The sequence below is a fragment of the Scyliorhinus canicula genome, chromosome 1 (genome assembly GCF_902713615.1).
Source record: "Scyliorhinus canicula chromosome 1, sScyCan1.1, whole genome shotgun sequence".
NCBI classification, from domain to species: Eukaryota; Metazoa; Chordata; class Chondrichthyes; order Carcharhiniformes; family Scyliorhinidae; genus Scyliorhinus; species Scyliorhinus canicula.
The window spans coordinates 226,440,021-226,461,590 of NC_052146.1; the positions used below are offsets into that span (position 1 = coordinate 226,440,021).

The window sequence follows — 21,570 nt, forward strand, 5'->3', positions numbered from 1 at the left end:
ACTCTGCACATTTTTTGGGTTGTGGGGGCGAAACCCACGCAGACACGGGGAGAATGTGCAAACTCCACACAGACAGTGACCCGGAGCCGGGATCAAACCTGGGACCTCAGCGCCGTGAGGCGGTTGTGCTAACCACTAGGCCACCGTGCTGCCCTAGATTCTCAGTATTTATAGATCTTGAAAGTGTATCTGCAATTACGAGATCTTTGCCAGGAGTATTGATTAATGTAAAATCATACCTCCTCAACTTCATCATCATTCTCTGTAATCTTGGTGTCATATCATTAAGGCTTTTCTCTATGATATTTACTAGAGGTCGATGATCAGTCTCAACTATGAACTTAGGTAGACCATACACATAGTCATGAAACTTAGTGATGTCTATTATTAGTCCTAAACATTCTTTTGCTATTTGCGCATACCTGCACTCTGTGGCAGTCATCGCTCTAGAAGCATATGCTACAGGAATCCAATTTGGCTGGATGTCTTGCTGAAGTAAGACTGCACCAATTCCATCTTGACTTGCGTCTGTCGTGATTTTTGTGGGGTTGTTTGGATCAAAGAAATTTAAACTTTGAGCTTTTATTAATTGCTGTTGGAGGTCCAGCCATTCTGCATGGTGGAGTGGAGTCCACTCAAATTCAGTATTCTTTCTGATCAAGTTTCGTTGAGCAACAGTTTTTGAAGATAAGTTGGAGATGGATTTCCCCGAGGAAATTTACGAACCAAGAAATCTAAGTACAGCTTTCTTATCTTTTGGTTGCTGCATTTTCTGTATGGCTAATATCTTTTCTTCATCCGGTCTGTCACCTTTAGCTGAGATGGTATCACCTAAAAAATTCAACGATGAGGTAGCAAATGCTCATTTAGATTGGTTCAATTTTAAACCATATTGATGTATTTGGTGAAATACTTTCCTTAGCTTTGCAATATGCTCTTCCTCAGTAGTTGGCCATATAATTATATGATCCACATAGACTCTAACACCATCTATCTTTTCCGTCATCTGCTCCATAATTCGGTGAAAAATCTCTGAGGCGGATATGATCCTGAAGGGCATTCTATTAAAACAGTACCTTCCAAAGGCTTATTGACTGTGCAGAGTAGCTTGCTGGAGTCGTTGAGCTGCGTCTGCCAAAAACCTTGTGATGCGTTTAACTTTGTAAAAATGATTGCGTTTGACATTTCAGAAGTAATTTCTTCTCGTTTGGGAATAGGGTAATGTTTCCTACATCTGTTTTTATGTAGATCTTTGGGATCCATACAAATTCTAAGATCTCCTGAAGGTTTTCTGACACAAACCAATGAGCTGACCCAGTCAGTCAGTTGTATGACTTTGGAAATTATGTCTTGAGATTGTAATCGCTGCAATTCAGCTTTTAATCTCTCTCAGTAGAGGAGCTGGAACTCTTCTTGGCGGATGTATGACGGGTTTTGCATCCTTTTTGAGCAAAATTTTGTACTGGTATGGCAATGTGTCCATACCGCAAATATACTTCACTTAGTAATTGTTGAATGTCTTCTTTCAGTCGTGATGTCTCAGTTGTGTGCATGAAGATTCTTTGAATTAACTGCAACTCCTTGCATGTTTGAGCACCTAATAAAGAAGCTTTGTGATCATCCACAAGTTTTCTGCTCTTCTTTGTTGACAACTTATAAATGGTACGATCCATGTGACACAATTTGGTTACCATTATAATCTTTTAACTTGCATGCTGTAGGTACAATCTCATAATCTCCTTGATTGATGAAAGATCCTTGCAATAGCACACAGGGCTAAATCGCTGGCTTTTAAAGCATACCAAGGCAAGCCAGCAGCACGGGTCGAATCCCGTACCAGCCTCCCCGAACAGGCGCCGGAATGTGGCAACTAGGGGCTTTTCACAGTAACTTCATTTGAAGCCTACTCGTGACAATAAGCGATTTTAATTTCATTTTATTTCATTTCAAGTTGGCGGAAGCAATAGTGTCAAGCTTGAATAATATTGGGCTGTTATTCACATGTACTGTCGTTGTCCATTCATTGTTGTTGTCAATGAAGTTAATTCAATGAGGAGCCTTTGTTGTTGATTCAAGATTCTTTGATGTTGATTGAAGATTATTTGATGTTTATTGAAGATCCTCTGATGTATCAATGATACGAACAAAAAACATATTTTCCAGAGAAAACTTTTCATCATCGTCTGAGAAATTCTTTTGTGACTTTTTGTTTTCTGTTTTATCGATGGGTCTAACATTGAATGCTTTTTCTGTGTTGTATTGAGACAAATTGCTGTTGATTTACACTGAGAAGTGAAATGGTTAAATTATGAGCACTTTAAACACCGTTTTCCCTGAGCAAGACAATTCCCCTATAAGTGGGCATTACCACCTCTGTAACATGTCATGACGTCGTCTCTCTGACTTATGAGTGGCGTTCGCGCATGCGCAGACTTCTTCTGTTCAGCCTTGCATTTCTGAAAAAACTGTGCATGTCCCGAGTTGGAATGTATGCGCAAGATAGCTGCCACCTTGAACGTGCTTCTTTGCTGCCTGCGACACCATTTTTACATTCTCAATCTCGTGGTGGATTTTCGCGCCCTTTTCTCGGTGGTAAAATTCCAAGTATTGATTTCTACTCTGCTCATTTGAAATGCATTTTTCTATTGCTATTTTGAGAGTTAAATCATTCTGTATTAGTAATGCTTCTCTTAGGCTTTCATCATCTAGTCCATAAACAATTTGATCTCTTATTAAAGAGTTGTGTCAATCAACAAAATTACATGTCTGCGCTAGTAGTTTTAAGTCGGTGACAAAACTGTGATAGGTTCACCATTTTTCTGTAACCTCTTATGAAACCTTAAATGCTCCAGTATTTCATTTGTCTGCAACTTGCAGTGGTCATCAAAATTTGCAACAATCACTCCAAATTTGCTTTTGTCTTCGCCTTTGATGTGTACAAATGAATTCTATATTTCTATAGCTTGCTGACCTGCCATTGACAGTAGCAGTGCTATTCTTCTAGCTTCACAGGGTATATTTAACCCATCAGCTTCCAAATAGAGTTGGAACTGCTGTTTAAATAATTTCCAATTTAAATTTAAGTTACCGGTAGTTTTCAGGTGCAGTGGAGCTTGAATGTAGTCCATCAAATCGATTTGTTCTTGAGGATCTATTTGCTGTGAGGACTTCCACAGTTGAACAGTCGGTATCAGAACTTTTTCTTTTCTTTCCTAATCTTACTACTAGTTGTTCTTAAAGCACTTTGTACCTGGTACCATGTTATATTACAGAGATGTAGAAGATATATTACTCAATTGTCTTGCTGAGTTGTATTTAACTTGATGATAAACAGTCAAAGTCTTCCAGTTGATGACAAATTATTTATTGAGTAACAAAATAATATACTTGAGAGTTCTTTTACTTTAATACTTTGACTAATAACATAATTAACTAAGATTAGTTTAAATTAACAATTAATATAATACACTACACTCTGAGCTGTTCACTTCTATCCTCTAACTGCAATACACACACACTAAGAAAGAGCTGGAAACTCCTTTTATAGTTCTGTTAATGTTGCCATCCAGAGATCATCTGACTGTACTGACTGCACATTAAATAATCATGTATTAACATATACAGAGCTCACTTCAGACTGTTAAAACAATGAATAAAACATGGTTAGGTCTGTCATGTGAGAGTACCTTAAAGAAATGGGTGTTTATAAATGGGTGTGTATATAAATATCTGTTGTGAGAGTACCTTTAAGAAATGGGTGTTTACTACTGCAGTGATGTCAGAGAGTGGGTGGAGCTGGGCTGTCGTCAGCTTTTTACTTTCGTTTTAGGCTGTTTGCTGCAGGGTGTATTTTAGTTTCGTTTTCAGAGCTGGATTGCTGCAGTCACAACCAGAAGGGGTATTAGTCTCTCTCTCTCTCTCATCTAAAAACTGTAAATCGATCCTTTGGTGATTGAAAACTAATAACTGCTCTCAGCAGTGACTTTAACCTGATGTACTTCTGTTTAAAGTTTTTTAAAAGTCTTATGGATGTTAAAAGTACAGCTTAAGTCTTACTTAGTGTTGTATTCTTTGGGGGTTGTATTTGAGTTCATGGTTGCTAAGATGTTCACTGTATGTTTTAAAAAGGGTGACTTGAGTTCATAGAATAAACATTGTTTTGCTTTAAAAAATACTTTTCCATTTCTGCTGTACCACTCCTGTAGAGTGGGCCGTGTGCTCCCCATACCACAATCTATCAAAGGTTTTAGGTCAGGTGAACTCCATGATACACTTTGGGGTTCTGTAAACCCTGGCCCATAACAGGTCCCATCTGGTGTACTGCATGCAGTCCTGAGCTCTGCACTTTAGAAAGTATATGAAAGAATTGGAGAGATTGTGGAAAAACTAGGCATTCTCACAACATGTGAATGCATTACAAGAGGGCCACAACATACTGCGAAGATGGACGTGACATCATGACACAAGACATTGGGCATGAGTGGAATTGTTGATCAAGTATTTGGCAGGCATTGTCAGCATAAAGAGGTCCTGTAACCTCCGCAGAGGAGCGGAGGGGTGGATGTGGAGTGGTGTGATGGGTCCCCTGGGGGGGGTTGTGTTTGTGCAGGGTGTTCCATGCGAGGCAAGGTCTTGGTTTTTTTAATACTTACTCTGGAGTTCGAAATAGTTTTATTCCTCTAACACTTTCAGAATAACTTTTCGGATAAAACTGGCAGAACCATCCAAAGTTAGGGATTCAAATTTCTTCTGTCCGATGGTTCAATAATAATAATCTTTATTATTGTCACAAGTCGGCTTACATTAACACTGTAATGAAATTACTGTGAAAATCTGCTCATCGCCACACTCCGGCGCCTGTTCGGGTACACAGAGGGAGAATTCAGAATGTCCAATTCACCTAACAGCACGTCTTTCGGGACTTGTGGGAGGAAATAAACCCACGCTGACACAGGGAGAACATGCAAACTCCACACAGACAGCGACCCAAGCAAGAATCGAACCTGGGACCCTGGCACTGCAAAGCAACATTGCTAACCACTGTGCTACCGTGCCATCCACGACCAATGGCTCAATGCATCAATGGCTCCGAAGTAAGATGGTCGATAGCTTTAAGTTCCTGGAGGCCACCATCACCAACAGTCTGTCCTGGTCCACTCACGTTGATGCAACAGTTAAGAAAGCCCACAACATCTCTACTTCCTACGGAAGCTAAAGAAATTTGGCATGTCTGCATCGACTCTCACAAACTTCTACAGATGTGCGATAAAGAGCATCCTATCTGGCTGCATCACAGCCCAGCATGGCAACTGCTCAGTCCAAGATCGCAAGAAACTGCAGAGTGTGGTGAACTCATCAACGCATCACACATGCTTGCCACCCCCACATTGGTTCTGTGTACACCTCCTGCTGCTTCAGGAAGGCAGACTGCATTATCAGAGCCCCCTCCCACCCAGGCATTGCCTTCTTCCAGACCCTTCCATCAGGCAGAAGGTACAGAAGTCAGAAGACCCGCACATCCAGACATAGGAACAGCTTCTTCCCCACAGCTACAAGACTCCTCAACGACTCCCCCTCAGACTGATCTGTTCCCTGTAAGAACACTATTCACGACGCCCTATGCTGCTCTTGCTCATGTATTTGCTTTGTTTCGCCCCTTGTTGCGGACGGTAACCAATCACTGTTTGTTGAAGTACCATTTGTCAATGTTACCTGTTGATTATTCTTTTGTCTACTATGTACGTACTGTGTATGGTCCACCGGCTTCAGAAAAATACTTTTCACTGTATTTCGGTACATGTGACAATAAATCAAATAAATCAATCAATCAATGTACCGTCCAGAGGAATTGAGCATTTTTGGGCAATTACCAGGTAAACCATTACGTGGGAACTACCTGGAAGGAGTCCTACTGTATTGGAGGGGTACCCCTGAAATGCGAAGCTGGGTAACCCAGGCATATGGACCGAGGTGTTTGGTAAACATAATCTGTTTGTTTGTTGAGGATGAAAAACTATGATGGTGACAGATGCAAATTACACCATTATGTGTTTCAGTCTGATTTATGTCAACAGTATCTTGACAAACCTACATCCCGGTTGAGATCCTTGCTGAGGAATCAGTGTGACAGATTTTTAAGTGATCCACATTCCCAGCAAATGACATTTCTTCTTGGGAGCACAGGATTTCTGAACTTGCCCTCATATTTGTAAGTAATTGTAACCAGGTGTTCCAAATCATATTTTCCCAAATCATATTTTAATGAAAACTGTGACCCTATGTATAATTGCTGGATAATTAGGGATGTACATCCCACTCTAAGGTTGCACAATTAAATCAGAAACCTGTTCATAGTGTCATTTCTACAGCTGATGCCTGATTATTTTGGCAGATCCTGATGTGGCATATCAGTAGATGACCGTGTGTCAGCACATCTTTCATACTGCTTCCGAAATCTGCACTGCAATCATGAAGGTAAATATGCTTGTGTCCTTACATCTGCATGCAGCTAAACACAATCACTAATGCGTTTGCAGCACTGATGCTATTTTATGATAATACCACAGAAATGAAATAAAGCTAATAATTATAGAATCATAGAATCCCTACAGTGTAGAAGGAGACCATTCAGCCCAATGAGTTTGCACCGACCCTCCAAAAAAGAGCATCCTACCCAAGCCCGCTCCCCTGCCGTATCCCTGTAACCCCATAACCCCACCTAACCATTGGACTCTAAGGGGCAATTGATCATAGCCAGTCCACCTAACCTGCACATCTTTAGACTGGGAGGAAACCAGAGCACCTGGAGGAAACCCACGCAGGCATGGGAAAAATGTGCAAATTCCACACAGGCAGTCACCCAAGGTTAAAATTGAACCATGTCCCAGGTGCTGTGAGAAAGCAGTGCTAACCTCTATGCCGCCATGCCGCTATTGAAATATCAGTTCGACGTGAGAAAATATCAGAATATGGTAGAAAGCCATAGTCACCTGCTATCATCAAAACCACAGTGGCAGGACCCAGAATCGATGCTGCTGTTCCAATTATCTGGTACAGAATGTAGAGTTTTGAAATGGAGGGGTTTCTCTTGGAGGTTTGTGCTCCACTGTTTAAGAGGTCAATTGTATTTGCCAAAGTCGATGGCACCCAACGCCGTCGTTGGTTGTAGAATTCTTTGAACTCCTGTGGTGCGTTTGTGAAGGCATCTGAAGCTGCGTTGTATTCGACACGCCAACCCTGTTGCAGTAATAATGTACATAGCCAACGGTCTTCTCCTGTAAGAGTTGATTAATGCACATCACAGTTAAAAGTACTTACTTGCCCATCATACTATGACTGCTCATTTAAATCATTCAAAAATATGAGATTCTCTTGGTACATTGTATTGAGACGATGTTTTCTAAGCTGTTGGGGGAGGAGGTCCAGGACCCCCGCATCAAGCTGGATAGGGCCCACTCATCGCTCAGGGTGAAACCATGCGTGAATGAGCCACCATGAATGGTCAGGGTGTGCTTTCATAGCTATTTTAATTGAGACGGCTGAAAAAGCGGAGGCTTTCATTAAGGCTCAAAGACGTGAGCTGAACTGATGGGGTTTGACTGGGACCTTGATGGTGGTTGGGACCAGGCTGTTTGGTGAAGTTGTTTTACTATAGTGTTTTTTATTTCTCTTTTTCCACTTTGTATATGGATGTTGTTAATAGAGATCTTGTGCAATTTGTGTTTTTGTATTGTGGGGGTATATGGGCCAGGATTCTGCTAAATCCTGGCCACGTGTTGACACCGGCATCAAAACTGTCGCGAACGGCACCACCGCCAACGGGCTTCCAAGCCTAGGCATTCACACCTTCCTCAGGGGGCTAGAATGGCGGCGGTGGGCTGTGCGCTGCTCCGGCACCGAATGCCGACCCACTGCACACGCCACAGCCGGCGCGGGTCCGCGCATTGGCACCGTGGCTGTCTCTGTGCGGCCCTCGGGCAATATGGCAGTGCCCGACAGGGGCACCGCACGGTGGAACATAGGCACCCCCTGGAATGAGCCCGCATGCCGATCGGTTGCCCCCGATCACAGGCCTGGCCACCGTGGAGGCCACCCCCACCCCGGAGTCGGCTCCCCCCCGTCCCCCCACCAGAACGGCCCCCGCAGCAAAATCGGCGAGGTCCCGCCGGATAAGACCATACACAAACGACGCCGGCGGGATTCGGCAGAACTCGCCGGGCACTCGGCCCGTCGAGCACAGAGAATCGCCCGGGGGGGGGGGGGGGGGGGTCATTTTCTTTTTAAAAAAAATATTTTTCTTGAAATATTTGTCAATTTTGTAACAAGAACAGAAAAGGAACAATAGGCGTTAAACATTAACATAGTGCAAAAATAGATATTTCCGGCTCAGACCCCCGGAGGGGGTGAATGAAGTTCGGGGCGTAGACATTCACGAGCATCACTCGGACCCCCTCCAGCTTCCAACTCACCATGATATACCTACCCCTTTTATCAGCCACTATTCTCCCAGCCTCAAATGCCCTTAATAATTTTTTCTATCTCGGTCGGTGCTCCCAGCCCCTCCACCCGGCCTTCCTCCACCCTCAGGAACTTCAACTGGTCCAGAAATTGCCTCATCCCTTCCGCACCCGCCAGGGGTTCCGACTCATATAGTTTGCTGTAGAATTCCTCAAAAACTTCATTCACCCCCTCCGGGTCTGAGACCAAGTTGCCTCCTTATTCTTTACTCCCACAATCTCCCTGGCCGCCTCTCTCTTCCTAAGCTGGTGCGCCAGCATCCTGCTCGCCTTCTCCCCATATTCATACACCGCACCCCGAGCCTTCCTCAACTGTTCTACCGCTTTCCCTGTGGTCAACAATTCGAACTCCGCCTGATGCTTGCGCCACTCCCTCAGGAGTCCCGCGTCTGGGGCCTCCGCATATTTCCTATCCACCCGGAGTAACTCCTCCACCAATCTCTCCCTCTCCGCCCTTTCCGTCTTTTCTCTATGGTTCCCCTTTAGTAACTGCCTTCAGGGCTTCCCAGACCGTCGCTGCCGAAACCTCTCCAGTGTCGTTTGTTTCCAAATAGTTCTGGATACCCTTATTCACCCGCCCGCAAACCACCTCATCCGCTAACAACCCAATGTCCAGTCTCCACAGCGCATGCTGCCCTCTCTCCTCCCCAATGCACAAATCTACCCAGTGCGGGCATGATCCGAAACTGTAATTGCTGAGTATTCCGTTCCTATCACCTTTGGGATCAATGCCCTGCCCAGAACAAAAAAATCAATACGGGAATAAACTTTGTGGACGTGGGAGAAGAAGGAAAACTCCTTTACCCTCGGCTGTGTAAACCTCCAGTGGTCTAACCCCTCCATCTGTTCCACAAAGTCCTTCAGCTCCCTTGCCGCCGCCGGCCTCTTCCCTGTCCTGGATTTTGAGCGATCTAATTCAGGTTCAATGACCGTATTAAAGTCACCTCCCATGACCAAGTTGTGTGACTCCAGGTCCGGGATTTTACCTAACACACGCCTCATAAAATCCACATTGTCCTAGTTCGGGGCGTAGACATTCACGAGCATCACTCGGACCCCCTCCAGCTTCCAACTCACCATGATATACCTACCCCTTTTATCAGCCACTATTCTCCCAGCCTCAAATGCCACTCACTTACTGATCAGAATTGCTACACCCCTGGTCTTCAAGTCCTGCCCTGAGTGGAACACCTGACCCACCCAACCCTTCCTTAATCTCATCTGGTCCATGACCTTCAGATGTGTCTCCTGGAGCATTGCCACGTCTGCCTATAGACCCTTTAAATGCGCAAACACGCGTGCTCCCTTCACTGGCCCATTCAGACCTCTCACGTTCCAAGTAATCAGCCTGGACGGGGGGTTATGCCCCCCCCCCCCCCAACGACTAGCCATCACCCTTTCTTGGCCAGCCCAGAGCCCGTGCCCCCCGTTTCCCCGCGCACCCCCTCAAGCCGCGGCTGACCCCAACCCTCCTTTTATTTCCTGAAGAACATTTCTCCCTTGCCCGCAGAGCAGCCATCCCCTCCCCGCCTAACACCAAAAACCTGATCTCCCAAATCCAACTGCAACTAAACACTAAGTCACCCCCCACCACATTCCCGAGAGTCAACTAATCCTTGCTATCCAGACTGACGCTCTATTGTTTGGGTCACTCTCCCCACATAGAAAAAACCTATTTACAAGATCACATTCCCCAGTAAGTAAACATCAGCTCTCCAAAATCCATTAGCATAACCATAAAGCCAAACAGACACACTCACTTAAAACAGAACTCGGTCCCCCGAAGGGTAGTGCTAGCTTCAGGTTTTAGGGCCCATCTCCCCCCCCTCCCCGCCGTATCGACCACCTTCTAAACAAAGCTGCCTCCAACTGTCCCCCAACCCGCTCTCTCGCCCATGACTAACCACAATCTTATTTAAAACAGAACACAAGTACAAACATTGCCTCCTCCCAATTTCGACGCATTCAGTGTCTCTTAACTCGAGTCCAACTTCTTCTCTTTAATAAATGTCCAAACATCACCTGGCGACTCAAAATAATAGTCTCGGTCTTTGTCCACTACCCACAGTCTCTCTGGGTATAAAACCCCAAACTTCACCCCCTTCTTAAAGAGGATCGCCTTTGCCCGGTTGAACCCCGCACGTCTCTTGGCCAGCTCCGCACCCAGGTCTTCATAGATGCACACCTCATTATTCTCCCACTTGCTGCTCCGTTCCTTCTTGACCCATCACAGGACGTGCTCCTTGTCTGAAAATCGGTGGAAACGGACCACCATGGCCCTTGGCGGGTCGTTCGCTTTGGGTTTCCTTGCAAGAGCTCTGTGGGCTCCATCCAGCTCTAGGGGTCGAGGGAAAGCCCCCACTTCCATCAACAACTCCAGCATACTCGCCACATACGCTCCCGCATCGGATCGCTCAATACCTTCAGGAAGGCCAACAATTCTTAAATTCTGCCTCCTGGTTCCAGCACCTCCACCTTATGCTCCAGCACAGTTATCTCGTCCTCTTGGTTGGAGAGTTTTAATTCGATGTCCTGGATTTCTTTCCCCTGGGCTAGCAGAGTTTGGGAGGGTTGGCAATACTAACTAATAAAAAGAGTTTGGTTTCAGATGGGGAAGGTGATAATGACCCTGGGAGGTCTGTATGACATAGTCATGGGGATGTTGGTGGGTTAGTTGGTGGTGTTGGCGAATGTGTGCGCTCCAAATTGGGACGATGTAGTGCTTATGAAGAGGATGCTGGCGGCCATACCAGACATGGACATGTATCAGCTGATCTTGGGTAGAAAGTGAATTGTGTTTTGAGTCCCAAGCTGGATCGGTCTAAACCAGTCATTGGCCCTATCATGGGGAGGAAAGGTATTGACGGTGATTATGAAGGAAAAAAGTGAATGGATCATTGGCGGTATTTGCAACCGGTGGTGGAGGGGGGGGGGGGGGGGGGGGGGGGGGGGGGGGAGCTTGGATGTTGAGCTGTAATTTGGGGTTTTGTGTGAGGATGGCCAGAGTATGTGGAGTTTAATAAGAATGGGGAGATTTCGCCCTCGGTTTGGTGGGAGGCCCTGGAGGCAGCGGTGGGAGGGGAGATCATTTAGGATAAGGGACAGGCGGACAATGATGCAAGGGGGAATGTCAAAGTTTGGTGGGTGAGATCTATGAGGTAGATAGTAAGTATTCGAGTGACCCCCACCCCAGAGCTCCTGGCTAACAGAAAGAAGCGGCAGATGCAGTTTGATCTTTTACCCACTGATAAGATGGTGTGCCAGTTGCAGCGCTCAAGTGGGGTTAATGTACGAATATGGGGAGAAGGTTAGTCATCTTTTGGCTAATCAGTTGAGACAGCAGGCAACCTCTCGAGAGATTGTCCAGGTGTGAGATTCGGGTGGTGGCTTAGTGTCTGCACCAGATAAAGTTAATGGGGCATTTGAGATGTTCTGTAACAATGTGTGTGGGTTGGAGCCACCTGGGGAGGAGTTGGATATGGTGGAGTTATCGGAAGGGTGGGAGTGTCCTAAGGTGGAGGAGTGCGGGGGGTGGATGGTTCACGGTGGAATTTTGATAAAACGTTTTCTGATCGGTTGGTTGGTACCATTTTTGGTGGAGATGTCGAGGATTCAGTATCACGGGGGGTCTCTTCTGGAGATAATGATGGAAGCGTCCATCTCACTGCTATTAAATAAGGATAAGGATCCTGTGGAGTGTGGGTCGTACCGTCCGATTTCCTTATTAAATGTGGGTGCGATGATTTTGGTCTTGAACGGTAATGGTCTTCTGTATTTGACTGATCCGATCTGCAGAATGGGTGATATAATGGCGCTGTTGAAGTGTTTTGGCACTTTTTCAGGGTATAAACTGAATTTGGAGAAATGTGAGTGTATCTTGGTCACTCCGCCGGAGAGGGGAGCCAATTTGGGGGTGTTGACGTTCCGGTTAACAGGTTCACACTTTAGGTATCTGGGGGTTCAGGTAGCTTGGGATTGACTCTGGCTCCCTAATTTGAACTTTACGAGCTTGGTGAGTAGGGTCAAGGCTGATTTGCCCAGATGGGATTGTCTCTCTCTTGGCGGTCAGAATAAGGTCGGTCATGATTTTATCACTGTTTCTGTTTCTGTTCCATTGTTTGCCGGAGTTTCTGTCAAAGTCCTTCTTTGGGGAGGAGGGATGAAAAGTTGATTTTGACCTTTATTTGGATGGGTAAAATTGCAGGGATGTGAAAGATGGTCCTTCAGAGAGATCATCAGTCAGGGGGTTTGGTGTTGCTGAGCTTCATATATTACTACAGGGCAGCGAATGCTGAGAAAATGTTGGGGTGGTATCACGATCCTGAATCTATATGGGAGCGGGTGTAGTCTATATCATGTTGGGGGTTGGGATTCAGAGCGTTGCTGGAGCCTTCACTCCCGTTTTCTCCGGGGAAATATTCGGCTAAACCGGTGATGGTTTCCACCATGAACATCTGGAGACAATTTCGACCAAACTTTAATTCGGGGGCAGTGTCGAAGTTGCCACTGATTTGTCCAAATTGTTTGAGCCTGCGAGGTTGGTGCTAGGTTTAGGGGATGGGAGGAGAAGAGGGTGAAAGCCATCGGGGATTTGTTTTTGGAGGGGCAATTCGCGAGTTTTGCAATTTCGGCTCTTGCGGTCTGACGCATTTGGATACCTACAGGTACGTAATATTGTGCAAAAGATCTTTCCAACATTCCCTGTGATGCCGCCATTCTCGTTGCTGGAGAGGGTGTTATCACTTGCAGGGGCGGAGCAGGGGAGTACATCAGGTATCTATGGAAGGATTATGGCAGTATCGGTGAACAGAGTTACGGCCAAGTGAGAGGAGGAGTTGGGACAAGAACTGGAGGAGGCGGTGTGGAGTGAGCCCCTGCGGATGGTGAATGCCACCTCTTTGTGTGTGAGGAATGGATTAATACAGCTGAAGGTAGTGCATAGATATCATTTGACTCGGTTCAGGATGAGTAGGTTGTTTGTGGGACTGGAGGACAAGTGCGAGAGCTGTGGGAGAGGTCCGGCTAACCATGTGCACATGTTCTGGGCGTGCCTAAGCTCGTGGCGTTCTTGGTCTCCAACTTCAGCACCCTGTCAACGATTTTGAAAATTGAATTGGAACCTTGTCCATTTCGGGATGACATTTGGGCCAGAGCTGAGAGCTGTAGATGGGAGCCGGGTTGGTGTCCCAGCCTTCACTGGTTGCTGGAAGGCAAGTGCTGCTGGGGTGGAGGTCAGCTTCGCCAGCCAGTGCCTCAGTATGGCTGGAGGATCTGATGGAGTTTTTACCCCTTGAGAAAGGAAAGTAAAGGGGGCAATTGAGGGGTTTTATCAAAGATGGCAGCCATTTATTTTGTCCTATTAAGAGCTGGTCGCTGTTAGTTTCTGGCCACGTTTTGGGGGGGGGGGGGGGGGGTTCTGTCATGTTTAAATAATAGGGAGGGGTTTGTGTTGTTTTGTTATGTATAAAATTGAAAACGTTTGAATAGAAATATATATTTTTTGATTGCCAAGAATTTGCCCTATTTTCCACCATACCTTTTATGGAAGAACATCAGAACCTTTTGCACACACTATAAACAATCATTTACAGCGTTCCCAGGATTATGGAGGGAAATCTATGGAAATTCTAGCCCAATATAGAAGGCAACGCAGTTACATACCTTGATCATATTGGACAAAATGGTGTCCTTCAGTGGCTTTGGTTGTGTATTTTTTCACAACATTGTCATCCATTAAGGCTGCAGCCCTGTACAAACTAAAGCATCCTGGACTGCACAGTACGCAGCCTAGCACGTGTTCAGCCGTCTTCTGTAGCCAGTGACCAACAGCGTATTCAAACTTCTGGTACCAGACCACAGGACCTTTGAGAGGAAGGAGACGTGAGGAAATATACACTTTACTGTTCTACACAGAGTTAATACATTTCAAAATTTGATGATTTACTGTGAGAAAATATGGAACAAGAAAAGGACATTTGATTGGTCAAGCCTGTTTGTTCCATAATCATAAAATCAACTATACCCTGCCTGCGGAGAAACTCAGGGCTGAATTTTACCAGCCCATTGGAGGCTTGCTGGAAGGCAGGAGGTGACAACATTGAGGCTGATGGCAATGGGATGGGAGCCTGATGCTTTCACATCACAACTGACTGGTCGCAATCTACCAGCCGTGTTGTGTCCAAAAGGCAGCACGGCATGGAGCGGCATGGCTGGTAGATACCGGGCAACCCCTCTTCCTGGACCTACCCGACTCGTCATGCCTCATGACGTAACGATCTTGTGAGACGTTATGATGTGAATCCCTCCCTTTGTGGGTGGGATCACTTTTTATTAAATCTGCATCATAGAGCGAGACAGCTGGTCTCACTCTAATATGCTCCCCCATGATCTAACCAAGGTTTTAGGATCTAACCCCTTTGCCTTAGAGACTTTGGGTGAGCAGACGGAATGGCAATCGCGGACCCCTATATAGTTGGGGCTTTGCGGGTGGTCGGGGCTTTCATTAGCGGCTCAAGAGATCTGGACAACATGTCCCAATCTTATTCTGCACTGAGGAGTTCTTCCATGCAGAGAACGGGAATAATTGCAACCTTGTCAGGTAGTTCCCCGAATCAACCGAAAGGGAACAGTGTCCTGTTCGATAGTGTCGGGTTTCTCAACACTCCGAACTCTGGGAAATACCCGGCAAAACGTGCTCTTTATGGGACTCTGACGCATTTGGGTAGGTTGCGCCCAATATTGCTAAAGGCAGCTGGGTCGGTGGGAGGAGGGTAAATGTAATATGCTGGGAAGTTAATTAAGTCTGTTGAGCAATTTTACCATTTTTTCCTATTTTCTGCTTGGGTGGACAGGAACACTGGTGTTTCAATGCTACACCAGAAATAACCAGGTGAAGCCCAAGTGGGAGGTCAGTATTAACAATCTGCCTTCCTCTTTTTGCTATCAGAGTGGATCACTCCCATTTATCCACATTGTTGGTGGCAGTCGGCAGCTATTGTGAGCAAAAGTGTGTCTTGGCAGGCAACACAGAGCTCCTTGGACACTGGAAGTTGCAATCTGAAGCAAGGACTAACTTGCCTGAGATAAGGGGCGGAGGTGGGGGGGAGGGGCGCAAGGGTATGGTGGCATCCTTAGTCTTAGTGCCCTCTCAGTCTTAGCATTGTGTCTGTACAGAGCAATGGAGAGGCCCTGAGATCTGAGAGGAGCTATTTGCCATGGGCCAGTAGTGTCTATATTACATTGTTTTCATATATATTAATCATTTGAGTCTCCAAATGTCAGTAAAACTATCCTTTCGAAATGAAAAATATTAAATGCTGGTAGTCATTTTATTTCCAACCATGTGGTATATTGAATCATGAGCATAATAGTGTAATTATTTAATCCAAGCCTATGAAAGACATGAATTATAGAACATTTACTTACTTCTGACAAGGAGGGGCTGGTGTATGGAGAAATCACTGCTTTTCTTGATTTATGTTTACAACATAGACCGAGGTGTGTGGGCAAAATTTCAAAATCTGAAGATGATACAAGACTTGGAAGTATTTTGAACTGTGAGGAGGATTGTGTGAGAGTTCAAGGGGAAATAGACAGGCTGTTAGAATGGGCAGGCATATGGCAGATTAAATTTAATGTAAAGGAGGATGAGAAAGTGAATTGTGGAAGGGAACAGAGAGGAAGGGTCAAACGGGGCATGGAGAGGGAGAATGTGAGGTGGGAGAGGAAAGAGCCAGGGGGAGGAATGGGGTAGGGAGGTGAAGTGCGGTGGGAGTGAGGAAGGAATGTGAGGAAAATGGTTGGGGATGAGGAAAGAAGGGGATCGATTCGGACCAGCTTCCCCAGGTTACTGAGTTGGGGTGTGTGGAACAGCCTCTGCGAGGGTGCATTTAAATAGAGGGCACAAATCATTCAGCCAGGAGCTAGGGCTGAGGAGCTGTCACCAAGTTACCCTGGTGAAGGTAGTCACAGTGTGCATCAAGGATGTTGTTTCTGCTGAAACTGTCTCCACTGGAGTGGGTTCTCTGCTTCTCAGGTGGTCTAGGTGTTTTTTTCCTGGCGTTCCCAAGCATTTGTAAGAAACCAGACCAGAATTTTCCAGCACAATCCTGGGATCCATTGGGAGCCATCTCCAAAGTTCTGCCCATAGACGGCATCCCCGTTTCTGAAGACACTTTTGGGTTTTCTAGTGTTGTAGTTCCTATTTTGGGTCTCCTGCTTTGACTCCATCTTTCCCACCAAGTTGGGAAACAGTAGGCTGAGCCTGGTGTGCAGTCGTCATCCCATGAACAATTCCGCTGGTGCAACTCTTGGCATGTGCGGTGTGATTCTATAATCAAAGGGGCACCGGGTCAATTTAATATCCAGGGAACCAGCAGGCTGTTTATTCATTCCAGTTTTGAATGTTTCAACTGCCCATTCGGCCAGGCAATAGACGAAGAATGTTACAGCGCTGTTCGGATGTGTTTCATGTCATTCAACTTCATGAATACTTGAAATTCTCCACTGGTAAAGAGGGTACCATTATCGGATACGAGGACCGCTGGTGTGCCATGGTTTACAGAATCTTTGCTGGAGTTTTTCTGTTGTTACATGAGAAGTTGTGGAAGGCATATGATGTACTTCTAACCATTTTGAATGTGCATGAACATCAATCCCAAGAATGAGCCATCGTGTGCACCCGTACGCTTGGACTTCCTGGCCATTCCCATGGATGCGAATAAGCTGAAGGTGGGAGCTTCTGGTTCTCTTGGCACAAGGAGCACTGCTTCGCCAGATTCTCGAGGTCTGGATCGAGCCCAGGCCACCAGATATAGCTCCTTGTGTGCATTTTCATTTTGGATATCCCGGGGTGTCCATTGTTTACTTCCGTCAGGATTGGGTGCCAAACTGGCGGGGGATGATTACTCAGGCTCCCCACAGGATGATGCCATCTTCTACATTCTGATTTTTTTGATGAGGAAAGACTTCATGTCATCTGCGGGCTGTCACTGAGGATCATACGGTACAATTTTGCAAATTGCTTTTCGGTCCACACTTGAATCTGTTTTGTGGAAACTGGAAAGTTATTCAGGAAGTTCAAGGTCATGATGACTTCTTCCAATGCTGGCAGAGGGGCAAAGCTTGTGGGAAACGGGAGAGGACTCAGAGCATCTGCATTCGCAATGTGCGTACCTGGGTTGTGCTTAAGAGAGTATTCATAGGTCTCTCACAATAATGCCCAATGTTGGTCCGAGCCTTAGAGCCAGTCTCTGCTGGGTACAGAACAGTGCCTAGATGGACCATACATAAAGCCAGCCAGTTTAGGCACCAGCTAGAGAGAAGATCCAGTAGGGAACTACTGGAGCCCTTATATAATCATAATTGTAATATAAAGTCTGTTTTTGTTTTCAACTCTCGTGGACTCTTTGTTGCCCTTTCAAAATCAAATGGCACAAAGCAGGGTGAGCTGTGAAGAGGATTCAGAGGTACTTCAATGTGATTTGGACAAGGTGAGTGAGTGGGCAAATGCGTGGCAGATGCAGCATAATGTGGATAAATGAGAGGTTATCTACTTTGGCAGCAAAAACATGAAGACAGATTATTATCTGAATTATATACATTGAAAGAGGGAAATGTGCAACGAGACCTGGGTGTCCTCGTACACCAGTCGCTGAAAGTAAGCATTCAGGTTCAGCAGGGAAAGAAGGCAAATGGTATGTTGGCCTTCATAGTGTGAAGATTCATGTACAAGAGAAGTGATGTCTTGCTGAAATTGTACAGGACCTTGGCGAGACGACACCTGGAATATTGCATGCAGTTTTGCTCTCCTTATCTGAGGAAGGTTACCTTTGCTATAGAGGGAGTGCAGCAAGGGTTTACCAGTCTGGAAACTGGGATGGCATGTGATGAGAGATTGAGTCAGTTAGAATTATATTCGCTGTAGTTCAGAAGAACGATGGAAGATATCATAGAAACCTATAAAATTCTCACAGGATTAGATAGGGTCAATGCAGGAAGGATATTCCAGATATTAGGACTGTTCAGAACCAAGGGTTACAGTCTATGGATACGGGGTAGACCATTTTGAACTGAGATGAGGAGAAAGTTCTCCACCCAGAGAGTGGTAAGGCTGTGGAATTTGCTACCACAGAGAGTATTTGAGGCCTAAACATTATATGTTTTCAAGAAGGAGTTACGTGCAGCTCTTGGACAAAAATAGTTCAAAGATATGGGGTGATGGTGGGAATAAACTATTGAGTTGGATGATGAACCATGATCATAATGAGCAGGCTCAAGGGGACCAATGGCTTCTTCCTGCTCCTACTTTATATGTTTCTATGGTGAATCTTTCACATGTGACTGGGTATTCTGAAGCAGTGCTCCTGCTATGCTCACCTTTCTGCTTTGTGAAGACCATGACAGTTATCCTTTAGTTACCGGAGGTTTTGATACCCTTGAATACTGAGGGCCTCCTCCACTGTGCAGGAGCCCCTCAATCTCCGCTGCTTTGTGAGGTGTTGGTGTTACTGTCAGAGGAGCTGCTACCCATGTCAGGAGGTCCCTGAGAAGATCCCACCAATGCTGAAGACAGCCACTGCTCCACTCGGTTAGAGCACACTTGTCTCTCCCAGCTCAACTGAGGAGCCCGAAAACCAAATGGTCATTCCATATGTCTCATCCCCCTCTCATCCAGCCATTGAACCACAGAGCTCAAGGAGTGAGTGCACGTCTCTGGCATTCATTGGGTGATCTGCAGGATATGGTTCTCCATGATGGGCGACAATCTCTCGAGGAAGGTCTGTGTGTGCACACCAGAGTCATGTGGTGCTCATGGCCTGGATGGGCTCCTTTATCGTCCACACATCTGTGCTCACAGCTTCTGGAAATGCTAGATGTTCAGGGCTCCAGCATCTGCCTCCTAGTTGATTACTCCAGAGGCATGCCATTACTTGGACCTCTATGTGAGCAGTGGTGCAAACATGGGCACAATACTTTGTGATCACTACATGGACCCTTGTACCCATCCATTAGGTCATTCACTCTCTTAGGGCTCCACATCGCTTGCACCATCCATTCTGCCCTGCCTCCATTCCAACCAATTCGCCATTTCTATAGCAATTCATCCGTGGGAATCAGGATGATCATGTAAGGCACACAGCCTTCAATTCAGGACAACTCTTGAGAATTCTGAGCTCTCTTCTGCAAGCACATACAGTCACCCATTAAAGAGATGCACAGCTCCTATGCTGGTGGCAGCCTGGACTGTGTAATGAAGTTCTATAGTCAAACCTTCTGCATTCGGCCAATCTGCACCTACTGGAGTCATATCTGCCTGACCAGTATCCTGCACAAAGGGTCTGACATATATCTGATAGCCAATGTTGATGCCTGGGTATCATTACCCCTTCTCTTATTGACCGTCACATTTAAGGCGAAAGCTGAATATTTGGTGCTGCACTGACCTTTCCAGAATACATTTCGTCATTGACCTTTTTTCAGCAATGTGCCCAGGTGCAAGGGACAAACCCATGGAGGCTGACCTCTTTTGTACCCTCCATCCAATCCTGCTTAATCTGCCATGCCATCCTGAGGGAATAGGACTTCCCTCCATTTGCTTACAACCTTGAGTGTTTCATATTTATTCAGTAGATCTCAAAAAGAGATGCTGGGTCCTGTAAGGTTACAACATTCAGAGTGAGATTTTCCAAACACCCCCCCCCCCCCCCCCCCCCCCCCCGCAATGTGTATTGCAGTGGCAGAGGCATCCCGACATTGGCTGATGCTGGGAGATTCCAGTCTCACTGCTGTCAATGGCTTTTCCTCTTGTTCATATCTCCACTGGAGAACCCACAGCGGGAATGGCTAGAAAGTTTTGTCCTAAATGTTTATTGGTAACATCTCTGCCCAGTCTCAGGTCTTGACCAATCTCAGGTCCTGACTCACGTCTCATGTGTCGCTTTACATCACACTGTGGATGGTACTGTTTCCTGTCCCACATTAACTTGATATGTCAGGTACACTCATATTTCATAGAGCAAGTGCAGAGAGACATCCTTGAATCTGGGGTGAGCCTTCACTTCACTCTGTATTGATGCCAGGGCTCTGCTCCCTCCAGTGTCACTGCAATATAATGTGCTGCTCGCTGTTTTTCAAATGGCCCCAGCATTTCAGGATCTAGAACTTGCCCCCACCACCCCTGCAATTGCCCCCCCCCCCCTCACCCCTGCCCCACCAACTTTGCACCATCACTCCACATTGTTCTTTCCGCTAGCCACCTCCCCCTCTATCTGTGACCCATGGTTTAGAGGCCCTAACATTATCTTTTTTTATTAATGGGGTATTCAGCAATGGTAATGCCATTGAATGTCAAGGGGTGTTGGTTAGATTTTCTCTTGTTTGAGATGATCATTATCTGGCACTTGTATGGCACGAATGCGACTTGCCACTTGTTAGCCCAGCCTGGATATTGTCCTGGTCTTGCTGCATTTGGACATGGACTGCTTCATTATCTGAGGAGTCGTTAATAATGCAAAACATTGTGTCTTCATCAGCAAACATCCCAATTTCAGACCTTATTGAGGCAGGAAGGTCATTGATGAAGGAGTTGAAGATGGCTGGGCCTAGGACACTACCCTGAGGAACTCTTGCAGTGATGTATCGAGCTAAAATGACTGATGTCCAACAACAACAACAACCAACTCCTTTGTCATTAGTACAACTCCAATCAGCAGATACTTTCCCCCTTGATTCCCATTGACTTTCGTTTTGCTAGGGCTCATTGATGCCACATTCGTTAAAATTCTGCCTTGATATCAAAGGCAGTCATTCTTACCACACCTCTGGAGTTCAAATTGTTGGAACCAAGGCTGCAATGAGGTCAAGAGTTGAGTGGCCCGAACAGAACCCAAACTGAGCATCAGTGAGCAGGTTATTACTAAGCAGAAGCCATTTAATTGCACTGTTGTTAGCCCTCCCATCACTTTATTGATGATTGAGAGGGGCCAACAATTAGCAGGGTTAGATCTGTCCTATTTCTTGTGCACCTGGGCAATTTTGCACATTGCTGGGTACA

The 21,570-nt window shown here is 45.9% G+C and overlaps 1 protein-coding gene across 1 annotated transcript in view; it reads right to left on the reverse strand.

Annotated features, from left to right (window-relative positions):
* LOC119963867 (chitin synthase chs-2-like) overlaps positions 1-21,570 on the reverse strand; it is a 146,129-nt gene that overhangs the window by 35,614 nt on the left and 88,945 nt on the right. Inside the window, exons 10-11 of the mRNA XM_038793263.1 lie at positions 14,178-14,378; positions 6,990-7,274 (exon numbers count right to left, since the gene is read on the reverse strand). Of these exons, the coding sequence (XP_038649191.1) occupies positions 6,990-7,274; positions 14,178-14,378 (486 nt within the window). The remainder of the gene's footprint in view (positions 1-6,989; positions 7,275-14,177; positions 14,379-21,570) is intronic.